The sequence below is a fragment of the Cherax quadricarinatus genome, chromosome 39, assembly GCF_038502225.1.
Source record: "Cherax quadricarinatus isolate ZL_2023a chromosome 39, ASM3850222v1, whole genome shotgun sequence".
Classification (NCBI taxonomy): Eukaryota; Metazoa; Arthropoda; class Malacostraca; order Decapoda; family Parastacidae; genus Cherax; species Cherax quadricarinatus.
The window spans coordinates 6,101,462-6,116,797 of record NC_091330.1 but is presented as its reverse complement, the minus strand read 5'-3'; the positions used below and the strand labels follow the sequence as shown (position 1 = coordinate 6,116,797).

The following is a 15,336-nucleotide window of genomic DNA, read 5'->3' as shown; positions in this document are numbered from 1 at the left end:
TCAAATCCAGATGATCTTCCCAAGGAGTCATCCTCCTGACTTCATTGCCCTACATGCATCATTCTCACCATTAAAGGTATGAAACATGCCTTCAAAACATTTACCCCTGCTTCAGGTGATCAAGTGCACTTTTGTGGGTTCTAAATGTGGACACTGGCTCACATAAGACAAGCACAGGACCAAATCCAATGATTCAGGAGACAACTGGACACCACTGCTACAGACATAACCCAGAATCAGACTTATTTTTTTTCCCTCACATCAGGAACAAGCCTCCTTCATCTAAGGAGTCAGAGCTACCCTTCCTTTGAATCAAACCTGATAACCTTCCATTCCCCAGGTGCTATATGACTCCTAGTTCATTGTTTCCCTACGAGTAAAATGATACCGTACCTACCAGCATTATCACTGGTGGGAGACAGCCGATGTAAAACAAAACAGTTGTACCTTAATATGGTCCTCTGGAGTAGCTTCTACAACCCATGTTAGGTCTGGATTATGATTTCGACCATCCGGATATAAATAACTGCGAATATAAAACAAAATTAATGTGTACTGGAGTTGAACCCTCAACCTTTGCTTTCAAAATGCCAGCAACTACTCCTTACCAAGTCTACATTAAAAGTGTAAAGCTGTAATACATTGCATTACTGACAAACCGTGCAAACTTGAGGATATGACTACAATATGAAAGATTTATTTTGGAAAAAAGTTTGTAGGGTGAACTGTGAGACCAAACTTAAAGACTGGGTAACTCATCTGAATCAGACCCACAAATTATTAAATATGTTATGAAGAATGAGGTACTAGTCTAATAATAATAAAAAGGACACCTGCAATCTCATGTATTAAAAGTTGGTGAATAAATTGAATGGCTTGAATGCATCTTTGTTATGTCCTTGAAAAGATGTCAACAGCTAGAGCAGTAAAAAAAAAAAAAAAGCCTTAAAACACTATTTAGGCATGTAAAATATAAGAAAATGCAGTTTTCTTATACACTCTCCTCACTTAACGACAGAGTTCCGTTCCTAGGAGTAGGTCAGTAAACAAATTAGTCGTTAAGCGAGAAGCATACTATACTGGTAGTGGGTTTATGTCAACCATATTAGATATTGTGTTAATGTCACCTTTGCACAATTTATAACATTTTTAGTATATTTTTAAATGTTTATACAGTAGTGTACTGTATACTGTAATGAACAGAATAGAGGATATCAGCTCTAATATACATTATTCAGGTATGCAAACTGGTTGGAGAGCGGTTGTAAGTCCGATCGGTCGTTAAATGAGTATGTCGTTAAGTGAGGAAAGACTGTACATGAAATGTTTTGAGTAAATTTTTACCATAGTTAAGATGTTAAACTTTTCCTTACTACCCACATTTTTATCTAATAGGCATAGAAAAAAAAAAGGTATAAATATAACAGATATATCTATATTTAACAAATAAACCTAACAGGTGTACAATCATGATATTCTGAGTCCAGCATGCAAATTTACTTAATAATTACTCATTCTTACAGTTCTAAAAATTTCCAAACTTCAAAGCATACTTACAATCCTTCTCTTTGACCATCTAGAAGGGCTTGACAAAGTGATTTATTTTGAGGAATGGTCTGTAGGATACTGCCATCACTGGTCACATAACCAATCGCCCATTGACCAAGCCTTGTACATGATAGTCGGAATACATAACTGTTGGAATAAATCTACTGTTAGTATAAAACTGGTGCTCATATTGTTGGAATAATTCTAAGTACTGTAACATTACTGCATTCACTTTAGGTCTTTTGTTCTTAATTATTCTGTATTTTTTGTTCCTAATTTTACTGTGTTCTTTAATCAATTACCAATGCTGCAACACATTCTTGCTCCAATGCTTCCTTATTGCTGCATCATCATATTACTAATGAAGGTGTTTTCTTATGATTTATATTTTTTCTAGCTTTGTCAAGGAAATGCTGGATAAAGCTTAACTAGCCAATACAACAGTGCAATGGCTGAACCATAAGTGCTGTCTGCAGAGCAGTGCCCATCACTCGTACACCATGAATTCACAATGAACATTGGGTAACCTATGTTGCCCTGTTATACTTATGTGAAGCACTAAATCTGTGGGAATCTTTCAGCTCAATCACTGGTGGAGGCTTGATTCTCCATCCCCATTGCCTAGTTGAGCTCGTCTAGGTCTAGTATATATCCTATGTTCCTGCAACATCTATAATTTCCCTGCCCCCTCATTTTCTTTTGCTGATGATGAATGTGCTAAATATAGTTAACCATCCTGGTTAACTACACTTAGCATGTTAGTCAGTAGCCAGTACAAATTTAACTCAGACTAAAAGCTAATAAGCTTTAACCCCTTGACTGTCACAACCCCAAATCAATCCTGAGGTGTCTCCTGGTATTGCAAAATTAAAAAAAAAAAAAAAAAAAAAAAAAAAAATTATATGAAATGGTAGAGAATCGGTTCCTGATTGTAATGACACCAAAAGAACGAAATTTGATGGAAAACTGACGGAATTACACTCGTGAAGTTAGCAACCTCGGCGATATTTACGAATTGGTGATTTCACCCACTTTGAGCCCTATTTTCAACTAATTCCATTGTTCCAGTCAACCAATCTCACAGCTATTTCTTTAGAAATCCATTTTTTCTATCGATTGAGTACAAGAAACTGCCCATTTACCGATTTCAACTACCCAATAACGTGGTCAGAAATTTGCAATTTGGCCAATTTCACAAAAATTAAAAAATATGACAATTTCAAAACAGGGTCCAGAATGAACAATGCAGACATTCCTGGCTCTAAAATAACATTTTCTATGTTATTCAGTCACGTCTCTAGGCCCCTCTGATATTACTCTTGCTTTCTATTCTGAATTTTTATACAAACAAAAAATAAAAAATTTACTGTTATGCAGACTACTGCAATATTGTAATAATTGTATAAATAATGTCAACCCATTCATGACTGCATATTAGAATGGCTACTTGGACATTTATTGGAAAATGACATCATTTGTTTACTTTTGAACATAGGCAAAAATCAAACATTTCCCCTACTTTGAGCTCCATTTCAAGGTTCTTTTCATAGTAAAACCAATCAAAATTATCTCTATTTCTATATGTTTTCCATTCTATCAAATGAGACCAAGAACATCTATCAAATGAGACCAAGAACATGAGAATACAACCATAAATACCATACGATAATAGACCACAAAGTTGGCATTTTAATTAAAAAAAAAAACAGTCTGAGTTTTCTTTTTCTCATTATGCACTGCATCCTGCAGGATTTTTTTTATATGGTGCACACCGACCACACACTCATTCTCCCACATGTGGGCCTACTAGCTTTCTCCTGCTTGATTTGAAGCCGCTAGAATTTATGAGTATATATACGTCAAAAACGGTGGCTTTTAAGACGTATATATGTGACCAAAACAGTCAAAGGGTTAAATAATTTTATTTCTAATTACACACACATTTATGCCACATTTTAGGACATTAATTTCATGCCTTATCTGCGGTCAAAGAAGCTACCATAACTTAAATTTAGCATCGAAGTGAATATCTTACCTCCCAGGTTTGTTTATATATTTTTGTAATCTTGCTTTAACTTCATCGTATGTGAGAAAGGCAACATAACCAGGGTGTGTGACTGCGAGTATTTGCCAATTTCGTAATAACGTGGGCCAAGGCTGGAATAATCTGAGGAAAATAAAGAGTACATATTACATAATTGAGTAACTGCCCTGGGTACTTATTTCATAAACTACATCATAATATATTGTAATCATATTAAGCTTATGATTTTTGGCATCAATGCCTTAAATGTGTTTTTTGTGTAATCAATCAATCAAGTTTATTCTCTATAAAGATTACAATGCAGGGTTTACAGATTTTGGATATTGTGTGGTTTACATGTTAGAAAATACTAATTACAGAGGGGGCCACTATGACACCTAGCATGGCTAGGCATTTCGGGCAGACTCAGAGTAATTCTTATCTCTAAATTATTACAGATTATGGAGTAAGTTGGTATTAAGGCTAAGTGACTACATTATAGTTTGTGAATTTAGCAATGTGAATGCTTTTGTTTTGGTACAATACATAGTTTCTTCTTATTCTTTTTAGTAATTATTACAGGAAAAGGGGTTACTAGCCCATTGTTCCCAGCATTTTAGTTGAATTTTACAATACGCATGGCTTATGGAGGAAAGATTCTTATTCCATTTCCCCATGGATATAAAAGGAAAAGTAATAAGACCAAGAACTATTAAGATAAAACCAAAGAAAACTTAGATGAGTGTGTATAAATAAACATGTACCTGTATGTGTAGTGTGACCTAAGTGTAAGTAGAAGTAGCAAGACGTACCTGTAATCTTGCATATTTATGAGATAGACAAAAGACACCAGCAATCCTACCATCATGTAAAAAAAATTACAGGCTTTCGTTTCACACTCACTTGGCAGGACGGTAGTACCCCCCTGGGGAATAAAATACAAAATGGGAATTGACACAGCTGCTTTTTGCTGGTGATACTGTGCTTATGGAGGATTCTAAAGAAAAATTGCAAAGGTTAGTGGATGAGTTTGGGAGTGTGTGTTAAGGTAGAAAGTTGAAAGTGAACATAGAAAAGAGTGAGGTGATGAGGGTATCAAATGATTTAGATAAAGAAAAATTGGATATCAAATTGGGGAGGAGGAGTATGGAAGAAGTGAATGTTTTCAGATACTTGGGAGTTGACGTGTTGGCGGATGGATTTATGAAGGATGAGGTTAATCATAGAACTGATGAGGGAAAAAAGATGAGTGGTGCACTGAGGTATATGGGGAGACAAAAAACGTTATCTATGGAGGCAAAGAAGGGAATGTATGAAAGTATAGTAGTACCAACACTCTTATATGGGTGTGAAGCTTGGGTTGTGAATGCAGCAGTGAGGAGACGGTTGGAGGCAGTGGAGATGTCCTGTCTAAGGGCAATGTGTGGTGTAAATATTATGCAGAAAATTCGGAGTGTGGAAATTAGGAGAAGGTGTGGAGTTAATAAAAGCATTAGTCAGAGGGCTGAAGAGGGGTTGTTGAGGTGGTTTGGTCATTTAGAGAGAATGGATCAAAGTAGAATGACATGGAGAGCATTTAAAACTGTAGGGGAAGGAAGGCGGGGTAGGGGTTGTTCTCGAAAAGGTTGGAAGGAAGGGGTAAGGGAAGTTTTGTGGGCGAGGGGCTTGGGCTTCCAGCAGGCATGCATGAGCATGTTCGATAGGAGTGAATGGAGACGAATGGTATTTGGGACCTGACGATCTGTTGGAGTGTGAGCAGGGTAATATATAGTGAAGGGATTCAGGGAAACCGGTTATTTTTATATAGCCGGACTTGAGTCCTGGAAATGGGAAGTACAATGCCTGCACTCTAAAGGAGGGGTTTCAGGATATTAGCAGTTTGGAGGGATATGTTGTGTATCTTTATACATATATGCTTCTAAACTGTTGTGTTCTGAGCACCTCTGCAAAAACAGTGATTATGTGAGTGAGGTGAAAGTGTTGAATGATGATGAAAGTATTTTCTTTTTCGGGATTTTTTCCTTCTTTTTGGGTCACCCTGCCTCGGTGGGAGACGGCCGACTTGTTAAAAAAAAAAAAATAGTTTCTATATTGGAATATCACAGGCAAACTTATGACTAGTTAGAAACCTTCCCTATGAGGATAGACTAAGGGCCCTGAAACTGCACTCTCTAGAAAGACGTAGAATTAGGGGGGATATGATTGAGGTGTATAAATGGAAGACAGGAATAAATAAAGGGGATGTAAATAGTGTGCTGAAAATATCTAGCCTAGACAGGACTCGCAGCAATGGTTTTAAGTTGGAAAAATTCAGATTCAGGAAGGATATAGGAAAGTACTGGTTTGGTAATAGAGTTGTGGATGAGTGGAACAAACTCCCAAGTACCGTTATAGAGGCCAGAACGTTGTGTGGCTTTAAAGATAGGTTGGATAGATACATGAGTAGATGTGGGTGGGTGTGAGTTAGACCTGATAGCTTGTGCTACCAGGTCGGTTGCCGTGTTCCTCCCTTAAGTCAATGTGACCTGACCTGACTAGGTTGGGTGCATTGGCATAAGCCTGTAGGAGACTTGGACCTGCCTCGCATGGGCCAGTAGGCCTTCTGCAGTGTTCCATTGTTATGTTCTTATGTTCTTATTTTAAGATTAAGATTCATATTTCTGTGTTTATAGTCAAATGGGTGAGTGAGTGAAAGTGTGAACCACCAGGTGGTTTTCATGTATGTAGTTAGTTGACAGGGTGTATCAGGGAGATAAGATGTTTTCTAACAGTAGTTTTGAAAGTGATGAATGTGTCTGCAGTTCTAGAGTTTTCAGGTAGAGTGTTCCAAATTTTAGACCCTTTGACAGACATTGAGTTTTTGTAAAGGTTTAGTCGGACATGGGGAATGTCAAAGAGATGTTTGTGTCTGGTGTTATGCCTGTGGGTCCTGTCACAACTATCAAGAAAGCATTTTAGGTCAAAGTTAATATTGGAATTTAAGGTCCTGTAGATGTAGATTGCACAGTAGTAAGTGTGGATGTTCTGAACAGGGAGTAAGTTAAGATCTATGAGAGTGGGGGGGGGGGGGGTTGCCAGGGATGGGATTTAGTGATTATTCTTACTGCGGCTTTTTATTGGGTTATTATTGGCTTTAGGTGTGTTGCCGCAGTTGATCCCCAAGCACAAATAGTATAGGTGAGGTATGGATAAATGAGTGAATGGTATAGTGTAAGAAGGGCAGTTTGCGGCACGTAGTATCGTATCTTGGAGAGGATCCCAACCGTTTTGGATACTTTTTTTTGTTGTGTTGGATATGGGTGCTGAAATTCAGGTTGTTGTTGAGGTACAGGTTGGCCATCACTAATCCGGCAATCAGTTATCCGGGTCCATCAATAATCCGGCACTAATTTCGGCTAGCGTAGTTTCAAATTTCATCATTATACTGACTCAGAAATTGTGCAGATAGTTGTAAATCCACAGCAGCAAGCCAGTGGAGGAGAAAGCAGTGATGAAAATGAAGATGTAGCAGAGTCTACTGATAGGTTAATTAAGTGTATTCTAACCTAACCACTCTGTAATTCGGCACACTACAGGTCCCAACGATGCCGGATTAGTGATGGCCGACCTGTATAGGCCTAGGAATTTGCCCTCGTTATCTCTGGCAATTAGAGTGTTGTCGATCTCAATGTTAAATTGCGCAACACCTGCTCAATGGAAAAAAATACAGGGTGAATAAAGTCTTATACCCACATACATTCAAACAATGTGCAGTTAATTGTTTAAACAGGTATAATATAGTTCTTTTAATAATACAATAGAGATCTTTCAAGAATCACAGTGAAGGGAACATACTCCACAAAAAGGTCAATCTACTTCTTTATGTTAAAAGGATTAAATGTTACATATATGTAATATCAGATTGGAAAGAAGTATGGAGGAAGGAAATACAGTGCAACCTTGACTTACGAGTTTAATCTGTTCCGTTCGTGACCTAGCTTGTAACTCAATTTACTCGTATATCACATCAATTTTCGTCATTTAAATTAACTGAAAAGCCATTAATCCATTCCTGCACACTGGAGACATGACAAAATACTGTACTTGAATATGACACTAATATCAACTATATGGCTTATTTATCTATCACAATTCATCTAATATGATATAATAAACAATATAATTAACACAGAAACATGATATATACTCTAGAATGAATAAAATAGGCCATAATATGGTGGCAGAGGCAACGGTGGAAGCATCCGCCATTTCCTGTCTAACTTTGACTATACAGTGGACCCCCGCATACCGCACGCATCGCATACCGTACAATCCGCATACCACTCGCTTTTTCGCAAAAATTTTGCCTCGCATACCGCCCAAAAACCCGCTCACCGCCCTTCGTCCGAGACGCGTCCAATGTGCGGCCTGAGCCACGCTCACAAGTTCCGCCGGTGCCATTGTTTACCAGCCAGCCTCCGTGGTAACATCCAAGCATACAATCGGAACATTTCGTATTATTACAGTGTTTTTGGTGATTTTCTCTGGAAAATAAGTGACCATGGGCCCCAAGAAAGCTTCTAGTGCCAACCCTACAGCAATAAGGGTGAGAATTACTATAGAGATGAAGAAAAAGATCATTGATAAGTATGAAAGTGGAGTGCGTGTCTCCGAGCTGGCCAGGTTGTATAATAAACCCCAATCAACCATCGCTACTATTGGTGGTACAGCTGCTGCTGTACCACCGTCAGCTGCTGCTGCACTGTCAGCTGCTGCTGCACTGTCAGCTGCTGCTGCTGTTGTACCACCGTCAGCTGCTGCTGCTGCTGTAGCATCGTCTGCTGCTGCTGTAGCATCGTCTGCTGCTACTGTAGCATCGTCTGCTGCTGCTGTAGCATCGTCTGCTGCTGCTGTAGCATCGTCTGCTGCTGCTGTAGCATCGTCTGTTGCTGCTGTAGCATCGTCTGTTGCTGCTGTACCACCGTCAGCTGCTGCTGCTGCTGTAGCACCGTTGTTGGTGTGGCTTATTGAGAATACCAAGAAACAATTAACCCCAGAGGATTTGCCACCCAGCATAACCCAAAAAAGTCAGTGTCATCGAAGACTGTCTAACTTATTTCCATTGGGGTCCTTAATCTTGTCTCCCAGGATGCAACCCACACCAGTCGACTAACACCCAGGTGAACAGGGAAAAATGCCTGGAACTAGTGCTCATATTGGTGAATTTAAAGCCAGCAAAGGTTGGTTTGAGAGATTTAAGAATCGTAGAGGCATACACAGTGTGATAAGGCCTGTTCTGGAAGAAAATGCCAAACAGGACCTACAGTACTCAGGAGGAAAAGGCACTTCCAGGACACAGTGTCTCATCAGTCATTGCTGCATCTTCAATAAAGGTAAGTGTCATTTATTCTTCATTTAGTAGAGTAGTACATGCACAATATATATTGTGCATGTACTACTCTACTATTGTGCATGTATCCTTCTCTTTGTGTGTAGGAAAATGTATATTTCATGTGGTAAAATTTTTTTTTTCATACTTTTGGGTGTCTTGCACGGATTAATTTGATTTCCATTATTTCTTATGGGGAAAATTCATTCGCATACCGAACATTTCGCATAACAATCAGCCCTCTTGCACGGATTAAGGTCGCTATGCGGGGGTCCATTGTAGTATTTTCCCATGCTCTTATTGTAAGAGAAAACGGAGTACTGTATTTGTGAGACTAATTGCAGAAATATCGTATATAAAAACATAATAAATCATAATACACTACAGAATGTAAAGAAATGTTAAACTGTTTATATAAAGTGTATATGTACTTACACACTTGGAGCAGAGATGGTGGGGCAGGTTGAGGGTGGGAGATGTTGAGTGTGGGAGGGATGTTGAAGGGGAGGGATGTTGAAGGTGGGGGATGTTGAGGGTGGGGGAGGTTGAGGCTGTGCTGTATGATGTCAGTGGCCCTGTAAACCTCCAACAACAACATTGTTTTGTTTGATCGCTGAACTTAACTGATACAATTTGTTTTTTAATCACTGAACTTAACTGATACAGCTTTAGTATCTACATGTCGTAGATGTACTAAGCTGGTATTGCCTGGCTAAGTCCATGGAAATAATCTTTTTCTTCTCATCACCGTCCTTTGCACTTATTTTCTTAGGACCCATGGCTAAAAAAAAGAAATTTGGCCAAATGACTGTAAAAAAAAAATGCAAGGAAGCACGAGAGAACTACACTCCCACAGCGATGTAAACATGCGTACTAACCGGATGTTTTGGCATCAGCTGTGCCAACTAGGGGCAGAATTCTGAATTATTATTACGTACGTATTATGTATTATTATTAATTTAGGGAACTGAAGCTCTATCATTATTATAATATATTAATAATAATATTATTATTATTGTTATTAATTTAGGGAACTGAAGCTATCATTATAATAATAATAATAATAATAATATTATTATTATCATCATCATCATCATTACTAATTTAGGTAACTGGAGCACAGATCCAGTTCCCTAGATCAAGAGCCCCCTTGCCAGCATCAAGGAACCTTGATACTGGTGAGGGGCTCTTGATCTAGGGAATTGGATCTGTGCTATAGTTACATAAATTAATAATAATAATAATAATAAACTAATAATAATAAAATAATAATTATTATTATTATTATTATAATAATAACAAACGCCGCCAACTCAGTGCACTGTTTACCTCGCTGTGGGAGCAGTTCTCTCATACTTTGCTTACATTTTTGACAGTCATTTGGCCAAATTTCATTTTTCTAAGGATGGGTCCTAAGAAAGTAAGTGTAAAGGACAATGGTGAGAAGAAAGAGGATGATTTCCATGGAATTAAAGCATGAAATCATAGATAAACAAGCGAGGTGTCCAGGTTTTGCGTTGGGGAAGCAGGGGGAGCTGGCTCGTAACTCACATGTTGGTTCGTAACTCAGAGCAAAAAATTGACCCAGGGACGGCTTGTATCTCAAAAAAATCATACATTGGGACACTCATAAGTCAAGGTTCCACTGTATATTTAGATACATATTTGGGAATTGGTGTGTTGTAGTTAGGGTTATGAAAATCAAGATAAACCATAGTAGATGAAAGAAAAAAAGGAAGATGGAGTACTGAGGCATGTGTAGTTTTTTTTTTTTGTCTATGACAGTAAAAAGAAGACCATACCCGAGTATAATGGTATCAACCCTCTTATATGAGCGTGAGGCATAGGTTTCAATCACTGCAGTGAGAAGAAGGCTGGAAGCTATGGAGAAGTCACATCTGAGAGCAATATATGATGTGACTATTATTCAAAGAATTCAGAACATAGAAATTAAAAGATGGTGTAGGATTACAGAAGCTATTATTCAGCAGAGGATGAGTTATTGAGGTGGTTTGGGCATTTAAGAGAGGATGGAGTGGAATATCTTATGTACCGAGATATATTCATACGAGTTATAATGGTTATACCTGTTAAATATTGGCTAATAGTTCCATGGATTATCGTCCTCATGCCCCAGTCTCAAACTAGGACTTAAATTGAAAGGAAACACTACAGGAATATGAAAGGCTAACTTAAAAAAATCAGAGAAAAGAAACATTTGTACTGACTGTACATACAACAGATGTTTGCAAGATTTACCTGCCATCTTACATATTCATGAGCTAAAAACTAAAACAAAGCATTCTTGTCGAAGTGTGAAAAATGTAACAAGCTTTTATGTCACATTCAAATGACAAGACAGTAGGACTTCCTGTAAGCTTTCTACCAGCTTACTACTTTCTGGCTTCCTTAATGAAACTCCAAAATGCCTCAGCATTGCTCTTCTTAATGTAATCCTGTAATCACTGAGTTGTAACTACCCATCCTTTCCCAGTAAGGAAAATTTCCTAGCTGAGAAGCAACCGTGAAATGGTCAAATCTCTATCTACAGTAAGGGCATAAAAATACTTAAATAAATTAATAATTAAATTTGTTGTTGTTAAAAGTACTTACCTTGTGAAAACATCAAACTCAAAACTGGAAATGTAATCATTGCAGGTCAGGTCTATTGTCGATTTTAGAGCCATGGCTTCAAGCCCAGGACCAATTGGATGTACTTCATTCAAAGTGTCTCTAAAGTATCTCCACGGCACTACCGTTCTGTAAAATACAAATTGTATGACTTAAAAAATATAAACACTTATATTTTTCATACATAGAAAATTAATACAAATGCACTGTTTACCTGAGAAACTATTAAGACAATTTTAGAGACAAAGTAGTTCATGTTATACAAAAGCATCAACAAAATCTCTGGGAGGAACCACCATAAAAATTACACTTATGAATGTAATGACAGTTTTAAGACGAGGTATGATAAAGCTCATGGAGCAGGGAGAGAGAGGCTCTAGTAGCGACCAGTGAAGAGGCAGGGCCAGGAGTAGAGTCTCGACCCTTGCACCCACAATTAGGAGAGTACAATTAGGTGAGTACATCTACCAATTTTGACATTAGTGAAATGAGGTATGGAGTAAAAACAAACAAGAGAAGTTACTGAAGATAAAACTGAAAATGAGGCAGTACAGTTGTACCTTGTGGGTGTTATAGAGGGTGATATAAAATCATGAAAAAATCAAGAGGTCATAAAGGAAAAATGTTATTTAACAGAATTAATTGATACTAATGACTAATATTCTTTGCAAACTAAATCACTATAGACTCAGAAGACACACACAACTAATACAACAAATCCTGTTTAACTCTTTCACTGTTGGTCATGCAGATCTACATGATTGGGGTCAGCATCGTTCACTCAGATCTACAACCGAATCAAAGCACCCTCAAATTTGCTCTGAATGGCAAATTTTGGTCTAGAAATGAGAGAGAATGAGTCTGAATGATGGCTGTGTGTAGTATAGAAAAAAAATCCTGCCTCAAGCAGTGCATACTGGTAACAGCTAACATCTGACCCTGTGTTTGGATTAAAATATCAACACTGCAGTGTTGTGTTGTGTAGGGTGCTTTTCATGGTTTTATTGGCTGTTTCTTGGTGCCCATAAAGATACTTGAGGTCATACTAGTAAAACAAAGAAGCTCTAATCTGTTTCCAGACCAGAAGTGATTTGAAATAGGCCTTAAAGTGTTAGAAATTATCAATTCTGGGCAATTTTTCCTGGGGATGGGTAGGGGCCTTCCCTTACTCCCCATCTGTTTTATGGGCCTTTACTAGGAATTGGGTAGATGTGGATCAGTTTTTTTTGGGGGGAATTGGCCTAAAATAGGCCTCAAAGTGGGCAAGAACACTATGATGTAAAGTGCTCCAAAACTCCAACTTCATGCCCATGTAATCCTATAAGTATAACATGAAATAATGCCTTTTTTGGTGTCATTATCCTTAGAAAAAATATTTACTTTTAGAAGATTAAATTATTTACTTTTCAAAACTATCAACATAGAAGAGGGTTTCAGTGAAAGTGTTAAGTAACAGGTAATGCATTCCTAGTCATTAATGTCACTTCAATCACCTAACCAATTAAATTTGTTCTCCAATGTAGCATCCTGGGTCCCTCTTCTTTTCCTCCACTAAATCACTGACTTAGTGAATGCCACCCAGCATTTTAAGCCAATACTCTTTCCTGATGATACAACCTACATTTTACTCTCTGACAGTAAACACTATCGTTAATGATGAACTAAAAAAAGGTTCACATCTGGGCAACAAATGCACTATTAACTCTCTTTGTTTCAACATGGAAATACTAGAGGAAGTTAGATGTTCTAGCAAATTATAGATTGGTTTATTCTAAGACCTTGTTTACTTGAATTACTTTTGACATATCTTTCATGATGATTTTATGAATTTTTGCGAGTCCAAACAGTCATTATTCTAACTTATGAGAGACTGGAAACCTGTCATTCCCAAGTCTAGTGGAGCTTCACATCTCATCTCACTCCACTTGGGAAGGAGTGAGAAATATGAGGTCTATTATTAAAGTATAACAATGAGCTTTCCTAATGGTCAGAGGCAATTTCAACAATTTTATGCAACCAGTTTGGGCTCTGGAATCCTTCCAGATATGGCCCCCCTAATGGGGCCTTTAAATGCTGTTGGAGTGTGAGCAAAGTAACATTTATGAAGGGGTTCAGGGAAACCGGCAGGCCGGACTTGAGTCCTGGAGATGGGAAGTACAGTGCCTGCACTCTGGAGGAGGGGTGTTAATGCTCCAGTTTAAAAACTGTAGTGTAAAGCACCCTTCTGGCAAGACAGTGATGGAGTGAATGATGGTGAAAGTTTTTCTTTTTCGGGCCACCCTGCCTCGGTGGGAATCAGCCAGTGTGATAATAAAAAAAAATAATATGTTTAGGAATAAAGCATATCACCAATGAGATACCAAAATTATTTTATATGAAATAGTGATAAAAAATATATAGTGCGAGTATAGGCAATGGGGTAGAAGATGTATGGGGTAAGTTTAAGAATATAGTGTTAGTGTGTTCAGCAGAAGTTTGTGGTTACAGGAAAGTGGGTGCGGGAGGAAAGAAGAGTGATTGGTGGAATGATGATGTAAAGATAGTAGTAAGAGAGAAAAAGTTAGCATATGAGAGGTTTCTACAAAGTAGAAGTGATGCAAGGAGGGAGGAGTATATGGAAAGAAAGAGAGAGGTTAAGAGAGTGGTGAAGCAATGTAAAAAGAGAGCAAATGAGAGTGTGGGTGAGATGTTATCAACAAATTTTGTTGAAAATAAGAAAATATTTTAGAGTGAGATTAATAAGTTGAGAAAGCCTTGGGAACAAATAGATTTGTTAGTTAAAAATAAGAGAGGAGAGTTATTAAACAGAGAGTTAGAGGTATTGGGAAGATGGAGGGAATATTTTGAGGAATTGTTAAATGTTGATAAAGATAGGGAAGCTGCGATTTCGTGTACAGGGCAAGGAGGAATAACATCTTATAGGAGCGAGGAAGAACCAGTTGGAAGTGTAGGGGAAGTGCATGGGGGTGTGGGTAGAATGAAAGGGGGGAAAGCAGTTGGGATTGATTGAAGATAGAAATGTTAAAAGCAGGTGGGGATATAGTTTTGGAGTGGTTAGTGCTTTTATTTAATAAATGTATGGAAGAGGGAAAGGTACCTAGGGATTGGCAGAGAGCATGCATAGTTCCTTTGTATAAAGGCAAAGGGGACAAAAGAGAGTGTAAAAATTATAGGGAAATAAGTCTGTTGAGTATATCTGGTAAAGTGTATGGTTGAGTAATTACTGAAAGAATTAAGAGTAAGATGGAGAGCAGGATAGCAGATAAACAAGGAGGCTTTAGGAAGGGTAGGGGGTGTGTAGACCAAGTGTTTGCAGTGAAACATATAGGTGATCAGTATTTAGATAAGGGTAAAGAGGTTTTTGTGGCATTTATGGATTTGGAAAAGGCATATGAGAAGGTGGATAGAGGGGCAATGTGGCAGATGTTGCAAATGCATGGAAGAGGAGGTAGGTTATTGAAGGCAGTGAAGAGTCTTTACGAGGATAGTGAGGCTCAGGTTAGAGTATGCAGGTGAGAGGGAGATTATTTCCCAGTAAAAGTAGGCCTTAGACAGGGATGTATGGTGTCACCATGGTTGTTCAATATACACCTACCATCTGACTTACGACCTGCTCGACTTACGACCACTCGACTTACGACCGTGTTTTTTATGCCAAATTTCTGGGAAATAAACAACTATTTGTATTGTACACAGTGTTTATCCTAAACCTTACAGTATAAAATCCAGTACTAACAGCATAAAAAGTAAAGTAAAACATGAAATA

General features: G+C 38.0%; 2 protein-coding genes across 4 annotated transcripts in view; one reads left to right on the top strand and one right to left on the bottom strand.

Annotated features, from left to right (window-relative positions):
* The window catches only part of S2P (membrane-bound transcription factor site-2 protease), a 243,114-nt gene that overhangs the window by 104,254 nt on the left and 123,524 nt on the right, over window positions 1-15,336 (top strand). The gene's annotated exons all lie outside the window — the stretch shown is intronic.
* The window catches only part of Cbl (E3 ubiquitin-protein ligase CBL), a 131,007-nt gene that overhangs the window by 71,060 nt on the left and 44,611 nt on the right, over window positions 1-15,336 (bottom strand). For both annotated transcript variants that reach the window (XM_053787478.2, XM_053787479.2), the window contains exons 3-6: window positions 11,553-11,699; window positions 3,584-3,715; window positions 1,558-1,695; window positions 448-526 (exon numbers count right to left, since the gene is read on the bottom strand). In XM_053787478.2, the coding sequence (XP_053643453.2) occupies window positions 448-526; window positions 1,558-1,695; window positions 3,584-3,715; window positions 11,553-11,699 (496 nt within the window). The remainder of the gene's footprint in view (window positions 1-447; window positions 527-1,557; window positions 1,696-3,583; window positions 3,716-11,552; window positions 11,700-15,336) is intronic.